This window comes from Pezoporus flaviventris, unplaced genomic scaffold (assembly GCF_033815535.1).
Source record: "Pezoporus flaviventris isolate CSIRO_AGI_PZ_B2104156 unplaced genomic scaffold, CSIRO_AGI_Pfla_v1 ptg000188l, whole genome shotgun sequence".
NCBI classification, from domain to species: Eukaryota; Metazoa; Chordata; class Aves; order Psittaciformes; family Psittacidae; genus Pezoporus; species Pezoporus flaviventris.
Genome location: NW_026892736.1, coordinates 1601564 through 1625393, shown reverse-complemented (window position 1 = coordinate 1625393; position 23830 = coordinate 1601564). Strand labels below are relative to the sequence as shown.

The window sequence follows — 23830 nt, the reverse complement described above, 5'->3', positions numbered from 1 at the left end:
GCTGTTCCTGCCCCGGTGTGTGACTGATCCCTGCCTGGCTTCAAGAGGAAGTTTCCTAGGATAAAATGTGACGGGATGAGATTTATCCCTTAATTCCCAACCTCCTGAAAAAAAGGAAAGACTTCCCTTTAAAACTTGTTCAGGTATCATCAGCTCACACAAAACACACAGATGAGGGCATCTGCTAGAACAGACCAAACCCATCTCTCCCATCCCTACCAGACCACGTCCACTCTCGCTCAGTCAGCAGCACAAAACACTGGTGGTATCTTGGGGAACGTTAAAACGAGTGTCAGGGAGGTGCTGCCCTGCTCTGGGCTCCCACCCCAAAGTCACTACAAAGGGTGCTCAGTGCTGGGTTCAAGGCCCCCACCACAGGTCCTCGTGCTTGCCCTTCGCAGCAGAACCATCTCCCTGCTGCTGAATCCACTGGGAGAATCTCTGGAGCATGCTGGGATCTCTGGAGCACATGGAGAGCCTTTCCTCAACCCCCATCACTAGGACAAGCTCCTGAGATCCATCAAGTCCTCGATCTGCCACAGCCTCTGCAGCTACCAGAAGGTCCAAGGGGGCTGCATCATCTCGTACGTGGGGATGCTGGTGACGTTGACAGGAATGGAGATGACAGCCCAGGGAAGTCCATGTTGCTCCAGAGAGCGTCTGATCATGTACCTGGGAGGGTAAAGAGGACACCAAGAGGGTCACATCAACAGGGATGTCACGCAGGGATAAAGGTGTCAAGGTCTCACTCAGCTCAGCACTGGTCAGGCCACACTTGGAATACCGGGTTCAGTTTTGGCCCTGCTGTAAAAAAGCTGTGGATGGGCTGGAGAGGGTCCAGAGAAGGGGCACGGAGATGATCCAAGGAATGGGAAGCGTGTGAGGAAAGGCTGAGAGAGCTGGGATTGTTCAACCTGGAGAGAAGGTGGCTCAGGGAGACCTTGTCACCATGGTCCAGTGTTTAAAGGGCGGCTGCAAAGAACACGGAGACTCCCTTTTGATGAGGACTCCCATGGGAAAGACAAGGGGTGATGGACACAAGTTACTGCTGGGGAGATTCCAACTGGACCCAAGAGGAAGCTTTTTCCCAATGAAATCAGCCAACCACTGGAATAATCTCCGCAGGGAAGTGGTGGATTCCCCAGTGTTGGCCACTGTTAAGACTGGGCTGCACAGGGTGCTGAGACATCTCGTCTAAGTCATGCTTTGCCTGGAAAGGTTGAACCAGATGATCCTTGAAGTCCCTTCCAACCTGGGATTCCAGGATTCTATAAAGAGGCGACAGATATTGCTGACCTGTTTGCCCCTACAGGCACTGGGGGCTGCTGTAAGGTCTCCCTGGAGCCTTCTCTTATCCAGGCTGAACAGTCCCAACCAATGGAATCCACTAAAACCCTGGTCCCAAAACCCAGGTGGGACACCCTGATCACCAGCATCTCCCTGTTCTATGGGGACAAGGCCCTTCCCATGAGCTATTCCCCACTTAGGAAGGTGGGATACCCCTTGGCCAAGGCACATACCCATCCCTGCCCAGCAGGAAGAGCGCTGGGATGTCGGCCGTGCGCCTGGTGCTGTCCTGGATCATCTCGATGTAGAAGCTGTCGTTCTCATAGGCGTTATCCGCGATGATGACCGCCCGCCCGCCGTGCTCCTGGATCACCCGCGTCTTGGACAGGAAGGAGCAACCCCTGGGGCACACAAGCACAAACCTCTGGTGGCCACACACAGCTCCAAGAGCCAGAACTTGCCTGGAGATTCCCAAAGGAGGGATTATCCCCCCCCAAGCCCAGTGCCTCCCACAAATCCTCCTCTGCTTTGAGGCTGTATTTTAGGCACAGGACACCCACACTCTGCCATCTTCTCCTCAGAATCCAATCCAATCCAATCCAATTGGGCTTTTTCCACCTTACCACAGGCTGTTTTGAAGATGGAGGTGATGGTGAAATGTGGATGTGGAACTGTCACCCTCTGCACCCCAGGCAGCCCCCCTCCTGCCCCAGTGTCCCCCACCCCAGACAGCACCCGTGACACCAAACATACCCCCTCTCCACCAAAGCAATCTGGTCCTGGATGAAGACACCATTATTCAGCTCTCCACAGGCTTCGGGGGGATCAGCTGGGACCAGGTGAATCTGTTCGTACCTTGTGTTCTCCAAGAGGGAGACGGGAAATGTGAGTGAGGAGGGATCAGGGCTGCTTCCTGCTGTCCCACAGCTTGCTCATCCCTGGGTGGGCTGTGATTCTGGGGGGACCTATCCCAACATAAGAGGGATGTGGAGCTGCTGGAGCAAGGCCAGAGGAGGCCACGGAGATGCTGTGAGGGCTGGTGCAGCTCTGCTCTGGAGCCAGGCTGAGAGAGCTGGGCTGGGGCAGCCTGGACAAGAGAAGGCTCCTCAAGGGGAGACCTGAGAGCAGCTCCAGTGCCTGAAGGGGCTGCAGGAAAGCTGGAGAGGGGCTTGGGACAAGGGATGTAGGGACAGGCCAAGGGGAATGGCTTGAACCTGCCAGAGGGGAGACTGAGATGAGCTCTTAGGCAGAAGCTCTTCCCTGGGAGGGTGCTGAGGCGCTGGCACAGGGTGCCCAGAGAAACTGTGGCTGCCCCATCCCTGGCAGTGTTCAAGGCCAGGTTGGACACAGGGGCTTGGAGCAAGCTGCTCTAGTGGAAGGGGTCCCTGCCCATGGCAGGGGTTGGAGCTGGATGGGATTTAAGGTCCCTTCAGCACAAACCAGTCTGGGATTCTGGGATACTTAATACTTACAAACACGCCACCGAAGTCCTTGGCTGGAGTTGCAGTGAAGATATAGCGGATGTCCCCAGGGCTCAGCACTTGGAAATACAGATACTCATGGAGGCGTAAACCTGGGTGGGCACAGAGAGAGGTGAGAGAACAGAAGGGGAAATTCCTTCAAGGAAATAGGAGGAAATGCACCTGGATTGGCTTGCATGGAGGGGGAAATGCCCCTGGATCAAGGTGCATGGATGGGAAATACAATGGGGTCAGGGTGCAGTGAGGGGCATGCACTGGGATTGTGGTGCAAGAAGGCAAAATGCACCTGAACTGGGATGCAGGATGGGGAAATGCAATGGGGTCAGGGTGCAGTGAGGGGAAATGCATATAGATTGGGATGCAGGATGGGGAAACACAATGGGGCCAGAGTGCACCAGAGGTAAACACAACCAGATTGGGGTGTGGGATGGGGAAATGCAAGGGGAATGGGATGCAGTGACGGGAAATGTACCAGGATCATGGTCCACAGGGGGAAAATACAATGGGTAAGGGTGCAGCGAGGGGACATGCATCTGGATCGTGGTGCTTGGAGCCAAAATACACTCACGCTGGGGTGAAGGATGAGGAAACGCACCTGCATTGGGATGCACTGAGGGGAAACACATCCGGATTGGATGAAGGAGGAGAAATACAATGGAGCCAGGATGCATCAAGGATAAATGCAGCTGGATGGGGCAATGGAATGGGGCTGGGGTGCATGGAGGGGAAATGCACCTGGGCTGGTGTGTGGGAATGGGCAACACAATGGAGCTGGGAGGCAGTGACGGGAAATGCACCCGCATCGGGGCGTGGGATGGGGAATGCAATGGAATTACGGTGAGCGATGGGAAACGCACCCGGAGCGGGGTGCACAGAGAAGAACTGCACCTGAATGGGGGTGCAGGATGGGGAAAGGAACACGGATCATGGTGCACGGAAGGGAAATACAATGGGACAAGGGAACAGCGAGGGGACACGCATCTGGATCGTGGTGCTCGCAGCAAAACGCACTCAAATTGGGGTTCAGGACGGGGAAACGCACGGGGGTAGCGACATGCAATGGGGCCGGGGTACACCGAGGGGAAACACACCCGGATTGGGATGCAGGAAGGGGAATGCGATGGGGCCGGGGGGCACGGAGGGGAACGGAGCCGCAGGGGCGGGGCAAGGGCAGCCGGGGGGCACCGGGGCCGGTCCGGGGGAGCAGGGACCGGTCCGGGGGAGCAGGGACCGGTCGCACCGCTCGCACTCACCAGAGCCCGGGCAGCAGCAGAGGCAGAGGCAGAGCCACAGCCACAGCGAGCGGTGCAGCATGGCTGCCCCCGGCACCACCCGCCCCCGCGCCGCGCCCATTGGTGGAGCCCCCGCCCCGCGCCTTCTCATTGGCTGACGCAGCTGTCAATGTCCTGAGGGACCCGGCTGAAGACGGCGCCCTCGGTCGCTGGCCCCTGCCAAATAAAGCTCCATCCGCTAGCGCTGTGTGCTCCGTTACCCCTCTGCCACATAGTGATCCACCCTCCCTGCCGGCTCCGCAGCCCCGCTCTCTATGGTTGCTAGGGAACGAGCGGCGCCTCGCCAGGGGGCGCTCTACCGCCCATACCATAGAGCACAGCCGGAAGCGGTCTCTTAGCAACCAGCGCTTCCCCGCCCGGCCCGGGGAAGCTTCTGGGCGGGCGCGGTGCATTGTGGGGTGGAGGCTGTCCGGGTCGGGGGGAGCCGCACCGAGGAGCGCCGCCGCTATGATGGTGAGTGCCATCCGCCGCCATCCGCCCCGCCGCCGAGCCCCGCTGCCCGATGGCCTCCCCCGCCGCCTCCGCCACCCTCCGGGGATCGTGTTTGGTGGGGTTGTGGCGGGATGGGGATGGAGGAAGCCGGCCTGGCGTAGGGGCCTGCCGCGGCCCGCGGGGGCCTGCGTGGGAGCAGTGCGGAGCTCCCGGGGCTCCGGGGCTGTGGCTGCGTCCCCCCGGGCTGCGGACCCCCCCCCCCCCCCCCGCCCAGCTCTGGGCCCCGTTGTGTTGCTCGGGAGCAGGCAGGCTGCAGCCCGTGTATCCCTCCGTCTTCTCGGGGATAAACGGGTTCTGTTCCGTTCAGGTCCGCGCTTTGGTGGGTGAGGATCAACTCCTTCCGCTCAGTTCCACAAACGGAATTCCAGCTTTCGGGAATCCTGACCCGTCTTGTACTCGCACACCGGCCCCTCAGCCTCGTGTGCTGCAGCCGTAGTGCGATTCTGTGCCCGCGGGTGCCGGTAGGGAGCTGGGTGTCTCACAGACCTCGGCTGTGACTGGGCTTTGTTCGAGCTCTGCCTCGGAGGCACGTCTGGTTTGAGCTCTGTAAAGGGCTGGTGCTGAGCGGTGACAAACCCTGCTCTGCTGCCGCCCTTCGGGTCCTCGGAGCTGTCTCCAGCGCCTTGTCAGGCAGGTGTCAGCACTTCATAGACTGACAAAGTGGTTTGGGTTGGAAGGGACCTTAAAGCTCTTCCAGCTCCAACCCCTGCCACAGGCAGGGACCCCTTCCACTAGGGCAGGCTGCTCTAATCCCCATGGTTATTTCTTATGATTATGGATTATGAGAAAAGGCTGCAGAAATCTGTCACAAGGCTAAATGTTAATGATCAGAATCCCATTTTTCAGAAGTGGATTTTCGAAAGCAGCCTCCCCATATCTCTGTTTGCCATACTTCAGTTTCCCTCACAGGGCAGTCTCTATGCACATGAACAGACCATAGAATGGATCGGGTTGGAAGGGAGCTTAAAGCTCCCCCAGCTCCAACCCCTGCCATGGGCAGGGACCCCTTCCACTAGAGCAGCTTGCTCCAAGCCCCTGTGTCCAACCTGGCCTTGAACACTGCCAGGGATGGGGCAGCCACAGCTTCTCTGGGCACCCTGTGCCAGCGCCTCAGCACCCTCCCAGGGAAGAGCTTCTGCCTAAGAGCTCATCTCAGCCTCCCACACATCTTCCAGCAGTTGCTGTCCCTGGGGCAGCTTGGACTCTTCTTGATTTGAGGTGTGAGGGGCAAAAGGCTGCTGTGTCTGTTCTGCTTAGCATCTTGCTGGTGCTGTAATAAGAATAATAAATCACAGATCTGTTTGCAGCAGTGGTGCAGGTCCCTGCTCAGTAGTTACTGTCTGTAGTCTTACCCAGTCAGCTTCACAGTCGGAACTTTGCAGTTCCTGCTGTGTTGAGGAAGCCTGCTTATTTTAGTGACAGTTATGATATGGTCCCAGAGGGAGACAGCTGGGTGGATTGAGATCAGCCCTGAGGACAAGGATTTGGGGGTGCTGGGTGAGGAGAAGCTCTCCATGACCCAGTTTCAGTAAGCGCTTGAGCCCAGAACCCCTCCGTGTGGGATCCTGCCCCTCTGCTGTGCTCTGGGGAGACCCCCCCTGCAGTCCTGATCCAGCTCTGGGGCAGCAGCACAAGAGGGACGTGGAGCTGTTGGAGCGAGGCCAGAGGAGGCCATGGAGATGCTGCAAGGGCTGGAGCAGCTCTGCTCTGGAGCCAGGCTGAGAGAGCTGGGCTGGGGCAGCCTGGACAAGAGAAGGCTCCTGAAGGGAAGACCTGAGAGCAGCTCCAGTGCCTGGAGGGGCTGCAGGAAAGCTGGAGAGGGGCTTGGGACAAGGGCCTGTAGGGACAGGCCAAGGGGAATGGCTTGAACCTGCCAGAGGGGAGACTGAGATGAGCTCTTAGGCAGAAGCTGTTCCCTGGGAGGGTGCTGAGGCGCTGGCACAGGGTGCCCAGAGAAGCTGTGGCTGCCCCATCCCTGGCAGTGCTCAAGGCCAGGTTGGACACAGGGGCTTGGAGCAAGCTGCTCTAGTGGAAGGGGTCCCTGCCCGTGGCAGGGTTTGGAGCTGGAGGAGCTTTAAGGCCCCTTCCAACACAAACTCTTCTGTGCTGCTCTGAATTCCCATTACACTGTGAATGATGGAAAGCATTTGGATTGTGTGGAGGTAGAGGAGTATTGAAGGAGGCTGTAGGGTTTGGTGTGGTTTTGTGACGGCAGCCTGCTGGGCTGTGCAAGGACTTAGCTCTAGGTTATCCACAGCCTTTTGGGATTGGAGTATTGACCCTGGTGTGTGTTCTCTCTCCAGCCAACCCCGGTTATCCTGCTGAAGGAGGGCACAGATACCTCACAGGGGATCCCGCAGCTCGTCAGTAACATCAATGCCTGCCAGGTTATCGCCGAGGCCGTGCGCACCACGCTGGGACCTCGTGGCATGGACAAGCTCATCGTGGATGACCGGGGTAAGCACTGGGCTGTCCCCAGCCACTGAGAAGTGACTGGAAATCATCTCTGTATTTACTCACATCTTTGTAACAATTAAAGCCAGTATTTACTGGTTTCAGACTTCAACTTCCTCACTCCAGACTGAGCTTAAATCTTATGATAGAGGTTTGGTTTCTGTCTCAATGCTCAGTTCAACACCTTGACTCTGGCCCCTGCTGTTGAAGAGAAGGCAATTATTAGGCTTACCTGAGGAACTACTTGTTTGCTCTCCGCTGGCCTGAGTTGAGGCAGCTGTGAGTTTTGTTGTGAGATTGGGTAGATTGAGTGTTAATGGGACTGGATGTGAGAAAGTCCATGCCAGAAAGGAGAAACAGTGTGTCTTGAACCACGTCTTCAGCTGTCTGATCATTTCTGTTTATTCTTTAAATGAGGCTCCTAATAACTGTGAAGTTACTCAGCACTTAGGGCTGAGTGTCAAGTCAGTGGATGTTGCTTGGTTGAGTTTTGTTTTGGGTGTGATTTAGGGAAGAGGCTTCCCCCCACTCTGAAAAGGCTTTATTCACAGCACTCTAATCTTGCCATCCTTTCCTACATCAACCCTAGGCAAAGCCACCATCTCAAACGATGGGGCCACCATCCTGAAGCTCCTTGATGTTGTCCATCCGGCTGCGAAGACCTTGGTGGACATTGCTAAATCTCAGGATGCTGAGGTAGGAGGAGAGCCTGCAGCAGCAGACTTGTGCCTGGAGGGGGTTCGGTGGGCTTTTAACTGCTGGGAATCACACATGAAATGCTCGTGTTTTTTTTGGTTTCTTTACTCATGCCTTCTCTTCTGTGACAACTTTCAAATCTGTGTCCCTGCCCATGGCAGGGGGTTGGAACTGGATGAGCTTTTAAGGCCTCTTCCAACCCAAACCAGGCTGGGGTTCTATGATTCTATGAAATCTGATTTGCCCTTGAGCCTCTTGCATGGTTTGGAAGCTCTGTCACAGCAGCTCTGCAGCGTGAGGGTCACACAGCGTTTCCTCTCCGTGCAGGTTGGTGATGGGACCACATCTGTGACTCTGCTGGCTGCTGAGTTCCTCAAGCAAGTGAAGCCTTATGCGGAGGAAGGTCTCCATCCTCAGATCATCATCCGTGCCTTCCGCACAGCCACGCAGCTGGTGAGGCAGAGCTGCTCTTGCTTAGGGCTATTCTGGGCTCCTCCAGACAGGAATTCTGGGCCAAAGAGCAAAACCAACACACTTGAAAGCAAAATTCGTTCATGAATGGGTATGGGGAGGCTCATTAGTGATCTTGCAGTGTCTTAATGCAAACATCAGCTGCCTTTTCTGGTGTCAGCTGTGACTACCAGTAACTACCTCTGGAGCACTGTTGCTTCCTTTGTGTTTTCTTTTTTCCCAAGGAAGAATGAATACATGGTAAAATCTGGTTCCTGTTTGCCTGATCTCTACTACTCCTTAGTAAACCTTCTGCCTCATGAAGCCCATCAGCCCCTACAAGCTGGGTCTTCTATGGAGGTGAACTCCCTCTGTAGTCCTTTGGTTCACCAGCTCTGCTGAAGACAGTGGAGCAGCTCTGAGCCTCCTTCCAATCCTCTTCCTTTAGTGTGTTTCTTACTATGCTGGAATAGCCTGAATGCCTGAAACTTCAGTGACGTTGAAGTAAGGAATAACAGACACCTTAAAGCACAAAAGAGAGGAATCAGAGATGAGATCTGCTACGAGCATGAATCATAAATCCAGCTTTTGCCTTGTGTTTTGACAGGCTGTAAACAAGATCAAAGACATTGCGGTTTCAGTGAAGAAGGAAGATAAAGAGTAAGTTTCCCTTGGAGATGACCTGGTTGTGGAGCTGAGCTTCAGTCAGATGCTGTGAGGGTGTTTGAGTTCCACTGGGGCTGTGGCTGAGGTCTCAAGGTCTGGATAAACAGCCTCACACAAGGGTTATTCCGGAGTGTTTGGGAGTTTCCTGCTCCTCTGAGGGAGATGCCCTCCTCTCACTTGGGCTGCAGTGATGTATGTAGGCCAGTGTCTTCACTGCACATGGAGGAAGCTGGGGACCAAAATAAGTGGCCTCATTTCTTTGTTGCAGTGGTGGTGACTTGCAGCTCTTGCTGCAGTCTGGGACAGTGTTAATGCTGATTTACTGAGAATCAGATCACTTTTAGCTGTTGGATCCTTATTTCCCTGGTGTCCCTTGTTATCATCCACTCTGTTATGGCATACATTACCTGAGTTCCTGGAATCACAGGTTCCCAGGTTGGAAGGGACTTCCAGGATCATCCGGTCCAACCTTTCCAGGCAAAGCATGACTTAGACTGGATGTCCCAGCACCCTGTGCAGCCCAGTCTTAACAGTGGCCAATGCTGGGGAATCACCACTTCCTTGAGCAGATTGTTCCAATGGTTATTCTCTTTGGGAAGCATTTTGCCTCTTGTATCCAGTTGGAATCTCCCCAGCAGTAACTTGTGCCCATAACCCCATGTATTTCCATGGGACTTCTTGTACAAAGGGAGTCTCCATCTTTGTAGCCACCCCTTAAGTACTTGCACATGGTGACAAGGTCTCCCTGAGCCTTCTCCAGGCTGAACAGTCCCAGCTCTCTCAGCCTTTCCCCACACGCTTCCCAGTCCTTGGATCATCTTTGTGGCCCTTCTCTGGACCCTCTCCAGTGCCTCAACATCATTTCTGTACAACAGGACCTAACCTGAACAAAATACTTCAGAGAATGTGCCACCTTTAGAGGGTTTCATACACTTCCCACTGCCTTTGGATGAGGGAGGGAATGCTGGGCCCTGTTTAGCTCAGGCCTGTGGTGTCTAAAATCCAGCTGACTTGGTCAGTGCTAGTCCAGTGCTTGGTTCTGCAAGGGAGAATCATACTTTGATAGTCTGGGTTTCCTGTGTGGGCCTTGTTTTCTCTTGTCCATAGAAGGGAGCTGATCTTTGTCTCTGTTAGAGTGGATTTATGCCATACCTGCTGGTTTGTCAGCCTGCAGAAAGAACCAGCAAGTGAACAAGACCTTTCTCCTTCCTTTCTTGCAGTGAGCAGAGAAGCCTTCTGGAGAAGTGTGCAGCCACAGCTCTGAGCTCTAAACTCATCTCCCAAAGCAAGGAGATCTTCTCCAGGATGGTTGTAGATGCTGTCATGATGTTGGATGACTTGTTACAACTCAAAATGATTGGAATAAAGAAGGTGCAAGGAGGTGCTTTGGAAGTAAGTGCTCTTAGATCTGGTCCTAAAGGGGTGGGAGACAGGGATCATAGCTCCTTTAACTGCAGCAAGAATGCAACCTGGCTTCATAATGTCTATTTGGGAGTTCCCAGAGCAAAGCAAAGCTGTTGATGTAAGGATAAAGCTTAGTGAGCAGGGCTTGATTTCTTAGCTGCGGGTACAGAATCTGTTCTGTTGAGGCAGACACCCTCTGACCTCACTGTCCTCTGCAGCAGATTTTGTTACTGGGTTGGAAGGGATCTTAAGCTCATCCAGCTCCAACTGCCTGCCACGGGCAGGGACATCTTCCACTGGAGCAGCTTGCTCCAAACCCCTGTGTCCAACCTGGACTTGAACAGTGCCAGGGATGGGGCAGCCACAGCTTCTCTGGGCGCCCTGTGCCAGCGCCTCAGCACCCTCACAGGGAAGAGCTTCCTGTGAGTCCTGGCTGTGGGCATGAGCACTGGTTTGGGAAACATGGAAAGGAAACCTGGTGAAGGAGCTGATCCAGTGGTGGGCAGGAGAGCTCTGGGGTTCATACCACAGTGCTGGAATACCTGTTGTGTATGGATGGGGCTGTGTCTGGGTATGTGGCAGAGAGCTGCTCCTGGGCTGTGGACAGTTGGGGTGTCCCTGCCTGTGTCCTGTAGGTTGGGTTACTTGGGATCCTTGTGGTGAAGAATAAAGCCCTCCAGTCTCGGAGCTGTTCCTCTGTTACTGTCTGTAAACACTCTGCAGGAGCATTTTCATTGAGAGCAGACATTATAATCACCCTCAGACAACTGATGGAGCGAGTTAGGAACATCTCAGCATCTGTTTGTGTGGTGTCTGAGCCTCTGGTGTCTGAGAGTTGCAGAATTTGGTCTCGTGGGGAGGGTGATGTCTCCTGTTCAGGATTAAAGCAGCCCTCCTTAATCCAGATTGTTTGGCCTTTGGGTTCTGCTGTGGGACTCTGAGGCCTGTATGAGGATGGGGCAGATGATTTAGCAGGTAACTTCTCAAGGTTGGTTTGTGAGAGATTGTGGAGCTTCTCACCCTGTCAGAAGAGAGGCTCTGCTTGTCCTGGCTTAGGAAGGATAGGGCTCCTCTGGGCTTCAGTGCCTGGGTAGAGCCACCTCTGCAGCATGTAGTTAGATCATAGAATCATAGAATAGTTAGGGTTGGAAAGGACCTTAAGATCACCCAGTTCCAACCCCCTCGCCATGGGCAGGGACACCTCACACTAAACCATCTCACCCAAGGCTCTGTCCAGCCTGGCCTTGAACACTGCCAGGGATGGAGCATTCACAACTTCCCTGGGCAACCCATTCCAGTGTCTCACCACCCTCACAGTAAAGAATCTCCTCCTTATATCCAATCTAAACTTCCCCTGTTTCAGTTTGAACCCGTTACCCCTTGTCCTGTCACTACAGTCCCTAATGAAGAGTCCATCCCCAGCATCTCTATAGCCCCCCTTCAGATACTGGAAAGACTGCTATGAGATTCAGATGCTGGTTTCTCTCCCAGCCATGAAGTGAAGCCGTTCACATCAGGGAGCAGTGTTGGGCAGGGCAAATCCTACTGCAAAACAATCCTGGAAGTGGTGATGGAGCATGGAAAAACAAAGCAGGGAAAAACAAACCCTCGAGTGTGTGGCTGTGGATGGGAAGTATCCATCTTCAAAGGGAGAAATGAGAAAGACATCAGAGAACAGATGCTCCATCCCTTGGTCTTCAGCTTGTGTGTAGCATCTTTTATTGTGGTGTCTTGAGGGGAGGAAGGGAGTGATAGAAGCTGCTTTGTGAACAGGGAGAAGATGCTGCTTGTTTTCCCTAAAAGTGGGTTACTCAAGGGAGACAGCACTTGGTGAACACTTTGGAAATGAGGACTCAAAGCAGGGAGTCTCCTGTGGGAGTTAGGAGCGCTGTGGAGAGAACCTTGGGGGGGCTGAGCCTAACACAGATCCCTGTCTTGAAGGACTCTCAGCTGGTGGCTGGAGTGGCCTTTAAGAAGACCTTCTGCTATGCTGGCTTTGAAATGCAGCCCAAGAAGTATCAGTGTCCCAAAATCGCCTTGTTGAACGTGGAGCTGGAGCTCAAAGCTGAGAAGGACAATGCTGAAATCAGAGTGAACACTGTGGAGGTAAGAGCTGAACCTCTCCTGCTTCCTTATGCTTGCTGCCTGCTTGGGAGCCAGTGGGAGAAACGGCATTCCCTTCTGCACATCCTTTTCCTCCCTGAAAATAGATGGGGGGTTGTAGGATGCTTTGGGTTGGAATTGGCCTTAAAGATCATCTAATTCCCGGTACCTCATGTGGGAGAAGGGAATGACAGACTCTGAATGACAGATTTAAGGGCATTTTTCTGCTCGCTCACGGTCCCTCGGCTATCCCATGATGTGCCATCAGCTTTGCCATGACCTCTTTATGCCTAATAATGCCTTTCCAGTGCTGTGAATCCCAAAAGAGCCTCTCCATATTTAAGCAAACAATTGGACAATAGTTTTTCATCCATCTTAAAATCCCTTTATGAGCCATGGTCATTCTCTGACACCTTCTTGGGAAGCTGCATGCAGTTGGTTCCTGTGTATCTGTGGTATTAAAGACCTCTGGGTGCTTTGCTTATGGGGGCTTGGCCCCACTGTTATGTTAATAGTTGTTCCCTTAAAGCCCCCTCTCTGCTGTGATGGACACAGTGGTGTTTCCCATACTTGGCTGTTGTCCTGGTGTTGCTGTGTCCTTGGGTGAGATATCCAGCTGTTTGTGGCTGTGTTTCACTAGCAAGCAGAGCACAACAGGCTGGTGAATCCCAAGCACCCTGATAAAGTAGGTTTCTTGGGATCAGTGTTTTCCCTCTGTGATACTGTCTCTGCACCCCAGCATCCCTGCACAGTTCTGTGAGCACCTCTCAGACATCAGTATAACCCCTTCCTCCTCCTTGTGCTCTCTCTTGAGCTGTCACTGCCTCTGTACCAGCTCATCCATCCCCCTTATCAACTCCATTCTGCATCTGGAAGCATTTTAAGAGTTGTGTCTCTTTGGCATAAATAAAGTGCCCTAAAATCATTTTTAGGTCTTAGGAAGCAGTTGTCTGGAGCTGAATGGAGCAGGACCACTGCTGCCTTCCTTGGAGAAGAGCTCTTTCCTTGCTGCACCACAGGATGGTGTTTGCAGCCCTCTGTAACATGAACACTGCTTCCTTTCTCCTCCCAGGATTACCAGGCCATTGTGGATGCTGAGTGGAACATCTTGTATGACAAACTAGACAAAATCCACAAGTCAGGAGCCAAAGTTGTCCTGTCCAAGCTTCCTATTGGAGATGTGGCCACTCAGTACTTTGCAGACAGAGACATGTTCTGTGCTGGCCGTGTCCCAGAAGAAGACCTCAAGCGAACAATGATGGTGAGATCCCTTCAGTCACAATGAAGGTTTGATTCAGTAGTAACAGGACCAGGCTGGTCACTCCCAGACAAGGCAGCAGCTGGTGGCTGAGCACAGAAAGATTTAAAGTTAAAATCACATCATTTTTACCACTGTGGTTATGTGAAGTTGCCATATACTGACAAAGCTGTTCCTTGATGGAAGGAGCAATCACACCTTCAATGCATCTGCACTGCCTTTTGGTTTCTCTGCTGTTGTTCTCTGTTAAGGTCTGTACATTCCATCAGCAGAGGTTTATTTTCCCATATCCTTTCCTGTTCCATCATGAGTGGGTTTTAGCTTTCTTCTTGTAGCTGCTGGACTCCAGAACCTGTGAGTCAGCACTGGGAAGCAGCACAGTCTTATTTTGCTGTCAGGGATTGTATCTGCTGTCGGTGCCTGCAGGCATGCACAAGGTGGGAGGGGAACTAGAAGGGGTTTTCTCTGAATCTGACCTGTGGGGTGGTTGTTACAGCAGTAAAAGACTGTGTCTGAAGAGTGGAGCCTGCTGGGCACATGTGTCTTGGTTCTTGGTGTTGGTAATGTTGGGCTTCTTTCCTCTGCCTGCAGGCCTGTGGTGGTTCCATTCAGACAAGTGTCAATGCGCTGTCAGATGATGTCCTGGGTCGATGTGATCTTTTTGAGGAGACTCAGATTGGAGGAGAGAGGTAGATAACACCAGTTGTGAGGATGTAGTGCTGTGTAAGCATGGAATCCCAGCCTGGTTTGGATTGAAAGGGATCTTAAAGCTCACCCAGTCCCAACCTGTGCCATGGGCAGGAACCCCTTCCACTAGAGCAGCTTGCTCCAAGCCCCTGTGTCCAGCCTGGCCTTGAACACTGCCAGGGATGGGGCAGCCACAGCTTCTCTGGGCACCCTGTGCCAGTGCCTCAGCACCCTCCCAGGGAAGAGCTTCTGCCTAAGAGCTCATCTCAGTCTCCCCTCTGGCAGGTTCAAGCCATTCCCCTTGGCCTGTCCCTACATCCCTTGTCCCAAGCCCCTCTCCAGCTTTCCTGCAGCCCCTTCAGGCACTGGAGCTGCTCTCAGGTCTCCCCTTGAGGAGCCTTCTCTTGTCCAGGCTGCCCCAGCCCAGCTCTCTCAGCCTGGCTCCAGAGCAGAGCTGCTCCAGCCCTCGCAGCATCTCCATGGCCTCCTCTGGCGTCACTCCAGCAGCTCCACGTCCCTCTTTGTAACCCTCCTTGCCCTGTGCTCTTGCAGGTACAACATCTTCACAGGCTGCCCCAAGGCAAAGACCTGCACAATAATCCTGCGGGGGGGCGCAGAGCAGTTCATGGAGGAGACGGAACGGTCCCTGCACGATGCCATCATGATAGTCAGGAGAGCCATCAAGGTAAGGACCAGAGGAGGTACCTCCCTGCTGGTGTGACATCGGGGTTGTTGAGGTGAGCTGGCACAGCTCTAACTCATAGAAGCATCACACAGCAGCATTTGGCTGAGGGCTTTGTGGGAAGGTCAGGAGCTCTCAGCTGATGGAGGGCACAGATTGGCAGCATCTGATTGAGGAGCTCAAGTGCTGTTCCTTGGCCAAAGCAGTGTTGTCTCTGCAGCTTCCCAACTGCTTTTCAGGCACCCCTGCTCTTCAGTGCAGCTGTAACGTGTGCCTGCTGTGTGGTGTGTTCTGGAGACTATCTCCACCCTAAAGGGAGCATGAGCTCCTGGCTGTGTCGGATAGATCTGCAGTAGGTTTGAGTAGCAGGATTGATGTGTGTGTCAGAGCCTGGTAAAGCCACGTGTTCCCCCCCTCTCTGAGTAACCAGTCTGAAGGGCCACTGTCCCCTGGCTGTGAAGATGGGCTGGGAGCACCATGAGGGGTGTCTGAGGCATGTGGTGGATGTTTGCTCTGCTTGTGGAGTTGCTGGTCCTGTGTGCCAGATGCTTCCTAACTGGGGGTGTTTCGGGTTCTGCATAGTCACAGACTGGTTTGTGGTCACAGCCTCCTTCAGGCATCTGCCTGGTCCACTGTGGCAGCCTCCGTGTGCTGGAGGTGGATTCTGTTCCACCATGGACCTTCATAGGCTGTGGGGGCACATCCTGCCTCACCATGGTCTTCACCACAGGCTGCAGGGCTTGCATGGTCTGCACCACAGAGCAGAGGAACCTGGAGACCTCCTTCCTCCCTCTGTGCTGACGTTGGGGTCTGCAGGGCTGCTCCTCTCACATGTTCTCACTCCTCCCTCTGCCTGAAGTTTCTCTTGTGCAGGTTTCTTTTCCCCTTCTTAAATCCCTTATCCCGGAGGTGCTGCCTCCATCACTGATGGGTTCATTGTTGCCCAGCGGTGGATCCACCTTGGAGCCAGTTGGCTTCAGGCATGGGAGAAGCTTCCAGCACCTTCTCACCCCTGGAGCCCCCCTCTACCAACTCCTTCCACCCAAACTCAGTACACAGTAACAAGAGTTTCCCCTTTCCTTCCAGAATGACTCAGTTGTTGCCGGTGGCGGTGCCATAGAGATGGAGCTTTCCAAATACCTCCGGGACTATTCCAGGACCATTCCAGGCAAGCAGCAGCTGCTCATAGGTGCTTATGCTAAAGCCCTGGAGATCATTCCCCGCCAGCTCTGTGACAATGCTGGCTTTGATGCCACCAACATCCTCAACAAGCTCCGAGCCAAACATGCACAGGTAGGTGCCCACCTCTGAACCTCCAGTTGGGGAGAACCAGTGGGATGTGTGTGGCTTCTTTCCTCCTTTTCTTCTTTCTCTTGATGGATCTGATGGAATTCAACCCATGTGAGGTTTGTGTCCTCTTTCACATCACGTGGTCCAGGTTCCTATAGAAGGGACTGATGTGTTTTCCCTTTGATCCTAACTGTTGGGTGATGGGAGGTTTGAGTTGCTTCTTAAAGATGCATCATTTGTCAAGGGGGAGCTTCTAGATTCAACATGGAAGTCATTCATTGAATCAGATTCCATGGGTTGGAAAGGACCTTAAGATCATCCAGTTCCAAACCCCCTGCCATGGAATACAGGAGTTGGCCATGTGCTTTCCAGAGCAGCTGCAGATGGAAGGTCCTGGTTTCCTCCCATCATTTTGGACCCTGTGTGTGCAAGCCCTTGCTCATTCAGGCAGCAGTTTGCTCTTTGGCTTCTCTCAATAGTAGCTGCTGCTTTGAAGGGTCACTCCTGCCACGTTTCATCCCACTGATGATTGTGGGGATAGAGAGGTGCCCTGGAAGAAGCAGCTCTATCTTGGGCTGCAAAACAGGGGCTGTAGGTGGGGGAGTGGCACAGCAGTGGTGTGGAAGCCAGTCCTGAAGGTTCTAGAGCTTCTCCTCGAGATGGAGCACACCTCTTTTGTGAAGCTTTGCTGACAACAAAGGCTTTTTGGGTGTTCCCTTCAAATATTATTCTTGGAATAGGCTGCCTAGGGCAGGGCTGGAGTCACCGTCCCTGGAAGTGTTCATAAACCATGTAGGCAAGGCCCTCAGTGCCATGGGTTAGTGGTGGCCTTGGCAGTGCTGGGGTACGGGTTGGACTTGATGATCTTAAAGGTCCTTTCCAACCTGGCTGATTCCATGATTCTTCCTTCACAGAGCAGGGTCCAGTCTCTGCCTCTCCCTGCTTGCCTTTGCTTCCAAGTGCATGGCTTGAAGTCACAGACTGGTTTGTGTTGGAGAGGACCTTAAAGCTCCTCCAGTTCCACTCCCCCGCCATGGGCAGGGACACCTTCCACTGGAGCAGCTTGCTCCAAGCCCCAATCCAACTTTACCAACCCACTAACAACACCGTGTCCCCTGCTCTGTCCCTCAGGGGGGCACGTGGTACGGTGTGGACGTGAACAACGAGGACATTGCTGACAACTTCGAGGCCTGCGTGTGGGAACCGGCCATCGTGCGCATCAACGCGCTGACGGCCGCCTCCGAGGCCGCCTGTCTCATCATCTCCGTGGATGAAACCATCAAGAACCCTCGTTCCACTGTGGATGCTGCGCCCAGTGCCCGGGGCAGGGGTCGAGGTAAAGCCCACAACCACTGAGACCTGCTCCCCATGGGGCTGGAGCTCTCCTCCAACGTGCAAAGTGAGAAGGAATTAGGATTTCGAGGTGAATTAAGAGGCCCTGCACCATGTGGTCACAGGCAACCGCTGCCCGTGTTGAATTAGAGCCAGATCTTGGCCTGGGCACCACAGCCCCCCTGGGAGAAGCTCAGCCCCAGCATACCCTGCACAGCACTGATCTCCTTAGGCTTTGCCTCGCCATTCCACATGGAAGCCATGCTGAGTGGAGCCCTTTGGGCCCGGGCAGGTTGTGCAGCCGCTGTGGGGTGGTTTGTATTTATACTCCTTTTATTTCCTTTCTGTTTTCCTGCTGGAGGGTTGGAATCCAGGCTCAGAATAAAGAGGTGACTTTGTTTCAGTGGCACATTTGGGGCTTTCTCTGTTCTCTGGTGCATGCTGCACCCTGGAGGGTGGTAGCTCATGGCTGGAGTTAAAGGTGAACCTCTCAGACTGGTTTTTGCCCTGTCTAAAAGCAGGTTCTGTGCTGGGAAGCAGATCTGCTTCCCTGTGCTTCCCAGACATTTACCTTTGTGCAGGGGCTCTCTCATGGAGCTCCCACCTATTGCTCAGTGACATTTCTGCTTGCTTTTACTTAACTGTCCATTTAAATCCCATCTTTTCCTTCCTAGAAGGAGGCTCAGAGCAGTAGCTGCGTCTGTCTCTGCCCCTGTGAGGGACTGATGGTACTTCAGAGCTGCATCCTAGCGCTGGGACCATCTCCCATAGGAAATCCCACTGGGGAATAGGGAGACACTTGGGTCTGATAGGTTGAAAGTGGTAATAGAGGAGAGTGGCAGAAATGGGGTATCTGTTTGATACCAACCCTTTAAGATCTTGTTTAATCAGGGAAGTTGATGGTCTGTTACACCACAGAATGTTCATAAAGCTCTGCCATGTGACAGACACTGGGGACATGGGGCATGTCCCTTAATGTGATGGTTGTGGCTCTTCCTCTCTGCTGGAACACGTTCACAGCACGTGAGGGTTTGTCCTGAAGAGCCAGCGCAGCCACAGCTTGTGTGTTAAACCCTCTTGGTTCCTGCAGGGGGGGGGGGGTGTCTCCCCAGAGCACAGCAGAGGGGCAGGATCCCCTCCCTGAGCTGCTGCTCATGCTCTGGGGGTGCAGCCCAGCACACAGGGTGGTTCTGGGCTCAAGTGCTCACTGAAGCTGGGTCATGGGGAGCTTCTTACCCAACACCCCCAAGTCCTCCTTAGGGCTGCTCCATCCCTTCATCCCCCAGCCTCTGTTTGTGCTTGGGATTGCTCCCACCCTTGCACTTGGCCTTGTTGACCTCCATGAGGTTTACGTGGTCCCACTTCTCCAGCCCATCCAGGTCCCTCTGGATGGCAAATAACCTGGGAACTGGGAATCCTTCAGCCATCTGGGCTCTCCTCCACCAAAAATCAGTCCCCCTTTTCCTTGTTTTTCATTCAGGTCTGTTCAGAAATACATGTTTAAGGTTTTTTTCAGCAGAGAACTGGCACAAAAGTGTTCAAACTCACCTCTTCCCTCTGCAGTGGTCCAAGATCAGCCCCCTCCATTGCTGAAGGTCCTTGGCATGGGAGTTGAATCCCTTTCATTCCTTTCTGAGCCCTCCCTTTGCTCACTGCTGCCTCCAGGCTCTCTGACAGCATCTTCCACAGCCAAGGGCTTCCAGGGTCCCACTCTGCCCAGTAAAGCCCCCCCCCCCCCCTCACCAAACTGGTCCCACTGGTTTGGTGCCAGAGCAGAGTGAAAGCCCCACCTCAATCTCCAGAGTCTTTATTCAACACCGAATCATAAAATAGCTCTTTACACACCTTGGGAAGAGGGTTAATTCTTGGGTTTTCCTGGAATTCTTTAAATACACATGGTTTACACTCGGCAAATGTCAAAGCAACAACATCAAAGTGCATCTACAGGTGATAGTACCAACCAAAGTGCTAAAGACACGGTCTCCTGCCACCACCACCACCTTGACCCTTGTCCCCGCACCCCCTGTCCCCACCGCTCTTCCCAGTGGATTTAGCAGCCAGGACCCTGTTTAGCAGGACCAGGGGATGGGGAAAAGGGACGTTTGGTTCTCCAGACACTGGCACATGGCTGCAAAAAAGACTTAAAATAGACCTCAATTTGGATAGAGTTAAAAAAATACCAACTCGGGAGGCAACTGCTGCCTTTGGGAATGCTGGAAAACCACCAGAGCAGCCACTGCCGTGAGGTGCTTTAGGGATATGATTGTGATTCCTGGATTTTATATATATATATATATCATATATATATATATTTCTCTCCATCCTCTGATTATCTCTAAGCAAGAGAAGCCAAAAGCCATCCCACACCATTGCACCCATTTGGCCCCGGCCCCAACTGCCTCATCCCAGCCCTCCACGGGGCTCGATCCTGAGGCTGGATCCCAATTTTCCCTCCTCTGTCATCCCAGGGAGGATGTGCAGCAGCTTCTCCATGGGCAGAAGGGATCGTTGCACCCACCGCAGGGGTTACTTTGCCTCCCATGGTGGGGAATGTCGTGCATCAGTACCACTCGTGATGCTTTGGTTGCAACAAACCATCTCCAGTTGCGAAATCTCTCCGTTCCATGTTCTTTTTCTCTTGGGTTTTAGTATTTTAAAGCATTTTGTGATTTGGCACCAATTCCCGAATCCTTTTACTCCTCCCAGATGCTTTTATTCCATCCCAGCCTGCAGGTTTTCAACCCAAAATCATGAAACCAAAGCATGGCTTGTGTTGGAAAGGACCTTCAAGCTCCTCCAGCTCCAACCCCTGCCACGGGCAGGGACCCCTTCCACTAGAGCAGCTTGCTCCAAGCCCCTGTGTTCAACTTGGCCTTGAGCACTGTCAGGGATGGGGCAGCCACAGCTTCAATGAGGAGCCAGCTCCTGGGGTGGGAGCTCCTCTAAGAGCCACCAGAACGCATCCATCAGTCACTTCCAGAGCCTTTATCACCACTTCCCAGGGGGGTTTTGGTCTGGTTTAACCACATTTAGAGCCTTTTGGAGGATCCAAGCCCACTGGGCATGGATGTTCCTTGGGGGGCAGCTGGGACCATGCCTGATGGCAAGAAATGGGATGTTTTTCCTGCTGCCTTTGCTTGATAAAGAGGCTTGAGCAGAGCCAGTGTGAGAATTCCCCTTTCCTTCACGACCTTCCACCCCTGCTCCCATAAAGGGATGGAGGCAGCTGGTCCCTGGAGCATCCTCAGCTCCTGGGGCCAAAACTCAACACCCCATTGAGAAAAACATAGACTGGGGACAAATTTGACCTCCAAGGTGGCTTTGCTGGTGGTGTTCCTCATGAGATCCCAGCACCCAAATTCAGGTGAAGCTTACGCCACAAATGGGGCAATTTGGGGCAAACTCACTGGAAAAGTACTAAAATTCCATTAAACTGATCCTGTGGGAATCGGGGTTGGCAGGAGCCATCAGCTCCATCCATCCAACCTCCATCAGATGGGGCCATCACCATGACCCTGAACTAAAGCTTCTCAGCACTGATGCTCAGCCCATGGTGGGTGGCTGTGCCCTGGCTTTTGCTGGGGATTGTCATTGCAGAGGCACTGCGGGGCTTCTCTAGGGTCTAGTATGGGGTTGAGTTCACACTGCTGTGGTCCCTTCCCGACCAGCACCTTGATTTCAAGGCATTCCCAGGGGATTTGGTAATTTCTCCGTCGTATCAGGAGGAAGTGGAGTTGAAACCCCACGATGGATGCGGGGAACCCATGGGCAGCGTTGCCAGAGCATCCCGTAGGGATGGGGGAGGGAAAACAGCAGGGAAAGGATCAATCTGACATTTCAGTGGAGGAAACAGGGAGCTGCTTAATGAACTCGTTGCCTTTAACAACATGGCTAATGAGGAGCTACCGGGAGAGATGCGGGGCTCTGGTTACCACCAAGCCTGTGTCACTGTGCCAGCCTCCTTCATCCCAGCTGAGGAGGAGGAGGAGGAGGAGGAAGCGACCCATCTGAGCCCAGGAAACAATCATGGAATGGTTTGGGTTGGAAGGGACCTTAAAGCTCTTCCAGCTCCAACCCCTGCCACGGGCAGGGACCCCTTCCACTAGAGCAGCTTGCTCCAAGCCCCTGTGTCCAACCTGGCCTTGAACACTGCCAGGGATGGGGCAGCCACAGCTTCTCTGGGCACCCTGTGCCAGCGCCTCAGCACCCTCCCAGGGAAGAGCTTCTGCCTAAGAGCTCATCTCAGTCTCCCCTCTGGCAGGTTCAAGCCATTCCCCTTGGCCTGGCCCTCCATCCCTTGTCCCAAGCCCCTCTCCAGCTTTCCTGCAGCCCCTTCAGGCACTGGAGCTGCTCTCAGGTCTCCCCTTCAGGAGCCTTCTCTTGTCCAGGCTGCCCCAGCCCAGCTCTCTCAGCCTGGCTCCAGAGCAGAGCTGCTCCAGCCCTCGCAGCATCTCCATGGCCTCCTCTGGCCTCGCTCCAACAGCTCCACGTCCCTCTTATGTTGAGGACACCAGAACTGTGCACACGGTTGCTCCTGTTCAGTTTCTCCTCACCCAGCACCCCCAAGTCCTTCTCCTGAGGCTGCTCTGAATCACTTCTCCACCCAACCTGTAGCTGTGCCTGGGATTGCCCAGCCCTGGTGCAAAACAATGCAAAAGGTGCAAAACGGGGCAGAAAACCCAACTTTCCGTCTTACAACCCTCAAACCTCCTCAAGATCTTGTGTCGTCGCCGGATTTTGGTAAAGACTTGGCTTTGCTAAGCCAGAAGGTGGACTTTTTGGGAATCACACCCCAAGGGGAGGGGGATGGGTTGGTCTGGTCACACCAAAGCACCAATTTGGGGTGAGGTTGTCCTGCCGCAGCTCACAAACCCCTCATGGCAGCGATGGGATGGGGACATCCCGCATCCACCCAACGCTCCACATCCACCAGCCATGGCCACCAATGGCACCAGCTCACTGATGAGCACTGAAGGTTTCTCCACGTGTCCTCAACATCTCCCCCTGCTTCCCATCATCCCATCCTCCCCTTCCCATGGCCTGGAGGAGCCAGGTGAGGAGCTGGGAACACAGCAAACCTGGAGCAACCACCTTCAGTCTTCAACCATGACTCTCCAACACGATAGTCTTTAAGCGTAGAGGGTATAAACATGCTGAGGATAGAACTTGCCTTTAAACTCTTCTCTTTTCCTTTTTTTTTCTGTATAGAAATAAATACTTTGTGGTTTTTCTTATTTTTTTAAGGGAATTTCACAAGTCTCTGCCCTGTTTCCAATGGGAACATCTCCACTTGGGACCGTGCTGGTGGGATGGAGGATGGATGGTCCCCAGATGATCGTAGCTTTGCTGGGTGGTTCTTCTTTGCTGGTTGGGGCATCTGTTGCTCTTCTTGCCCCTGGATTATGCATGTTCCAACCTCCGGGGGTGGAGGTAAAGTGATGGTGGGCACCTTGGGAGCTCATCCATTGCTGCCCATTGGGATATGATGGGACAAGGTGGTTTCTCACAGGCTTTTTTGGGCTCCCACATTCTGTCCCTAGGGAACAGCCTTCTCCTGGAAAGCTGCAGTCACAGGGGGAATGGGGTGCTTCAGATAGGGGGTTATGGCCAAGAACCTTACCCTGTTTCAGAGGAGACAGCGTAGACGGGATGATGGGTGGATGACATGGTCTCCTGAGGTGCTTCCTGGGGTTGGAGGCCTCCAGCCCATCACCAGCTTCATTCGGAATCCAGTTTGGTTTCTACCAGGGTCCCAATGGGCTGTCACACGCTGGGAGCCCTCAGCTGAGCTCTGCAGCTCCCATGCCATAGATGAGGAAGGAAGGTGGTACCAAGATGGGTCCACAGCCTTCATCCTCCCGGGGGATGCTCCGTGGCAACCCATCACCTCCAGGAAGGGAGATGCCCTGCAAAGGGCTGTCTACTCACATCCACATTGACCAACAGGCACCAAGCCCTCCCAGCGATGGTCCAGAGAAGAGGACAACCCCCAGATCTGCTTTTCTCTGTTGGCTCCTCTCTGCTCAGCACATCGGGTCCAATCACGCCTGGTTGGGGCTCAGGGTTGCAGGGTGCTGATAGGTCCCTGCTGCTGGCAGTGCTGTGATGGGTGTCCCCATGGCATAGGCACCTCCTGGCACCTTCAGGGTGGAGGATGGAGATGCCTGACCCTGCTGGATGCCTTCCCAAAGCCTTTTCCTTTGGAACAAGGGTGTTTTGGGGGTGATGGTGTCCTCACAGCAGAAGATGGAGAAGA

General features: G+C 53.8%; 2 protein-coding genes across 2 annotated transcripts; one reads left to right on the top strand and one right to left on the bottom strand.

Moving 5' to 3' along the window:
- Positions 1–302: 302 nt before the first annotated feature.
- PRADC1 (protease associated domain containing 1) lies at positions 303–4176 on the bottom strand. The gene is made up of 5 exons (XM_061440954.1): positions 4022–4176; positions 2760–2860; positions 2041–2150; positions 1521–1688; positions 303–672 (listed from the first exon to the last, which is right to left on the bottom strand). Exons 1-5 carry the CDS (start codon positions 4149–4151, stop codon positions 552–554), a joined length of 630 nt encoding a protein of 209 aa, XP_061296938.1. The 5' UTR covers positions 4152–4176; the 3' UTR covers positions 303–551.
- A 2657-nt stretch (positions 4177–6833) lies between these two features.
- On the top strand, positions 6834–17977 carry CCT7 (chaperonin containing TCP1 subunit 7). Its single transcript, XM_061440982.1, has 11 exons — positions 6834–7009; positions 7596–7702; positions 8030–8155; positions 8760–8812; positions 10039–10210; positions 12164–12328; positions 13398–13586; positions 14175–14272; positions 14823–14955; positions 16039–16245; positions 17374–17977. The coding sequence occupies exons 1-11, from the start codon at positions 6982–6984 to the stop codon at positions 17596–17598; spliced, it is 1503 nt and encodes a 500-aa protein (XP_061296966.1). The 5' UTR covers positions 6834–6981; the 3' UTR covers positions 17599–17977.
- The last annotated feature ends 5853 nt before the right edge of the window (positions 17978–23830 follow it).

What these genes read in the sequence shown, in the direction of transcription:
- CCT7 (XM_061440982.1), top strand. Translation starts at nt 6,982, where the DNA reads ATGGACAAGCTCATCGTGGATGACCGGG. An exon ending in TCCGCACAGCCACGCAGCTG is followed by an intron (nt 8,156 to 8,759) that starts GTGAGGCAGAGC and finishes GTGTTTTGACAG; the next exon opens with GCTGTAAACAAGATCAAAGA. An exon ending in TAGTCAGGAGAGCCATCAAG is followed by an intron (nt 14,956 to 16,038) that starts GTAAGGACCAGA and finishes CTTTCCTTCCAG; the next exon opens with AATGACTCAGTTGTTGCCGG.
- PRADC1 (XM_061440954.1), bottom strand. Translation starts at nt 4,151, where the DNA reads ATGAGAAGGCGCGGGGCGGGGGCTCCACCAATGGGCGCGGCGCGGGGG. An exon ending in ATTGCTTTGGTGGAGAGGGG is followed by an intron (nt 1,689 to 2,040) that starts GTATGTTTGGTG and finishes TGTGTGCCCCAG; the next exon opens with GGGTTGCTCCTTCCTGTCCA. An exon ending in TTCCTGCTGGGCAGGGATGG is followed by an intron (nt 673 to 1,520) that starts GTATGTGCCTTG and finishes TTACCCTCCCAG; the next exon opens with GTACATGATCAGACGCTCTC.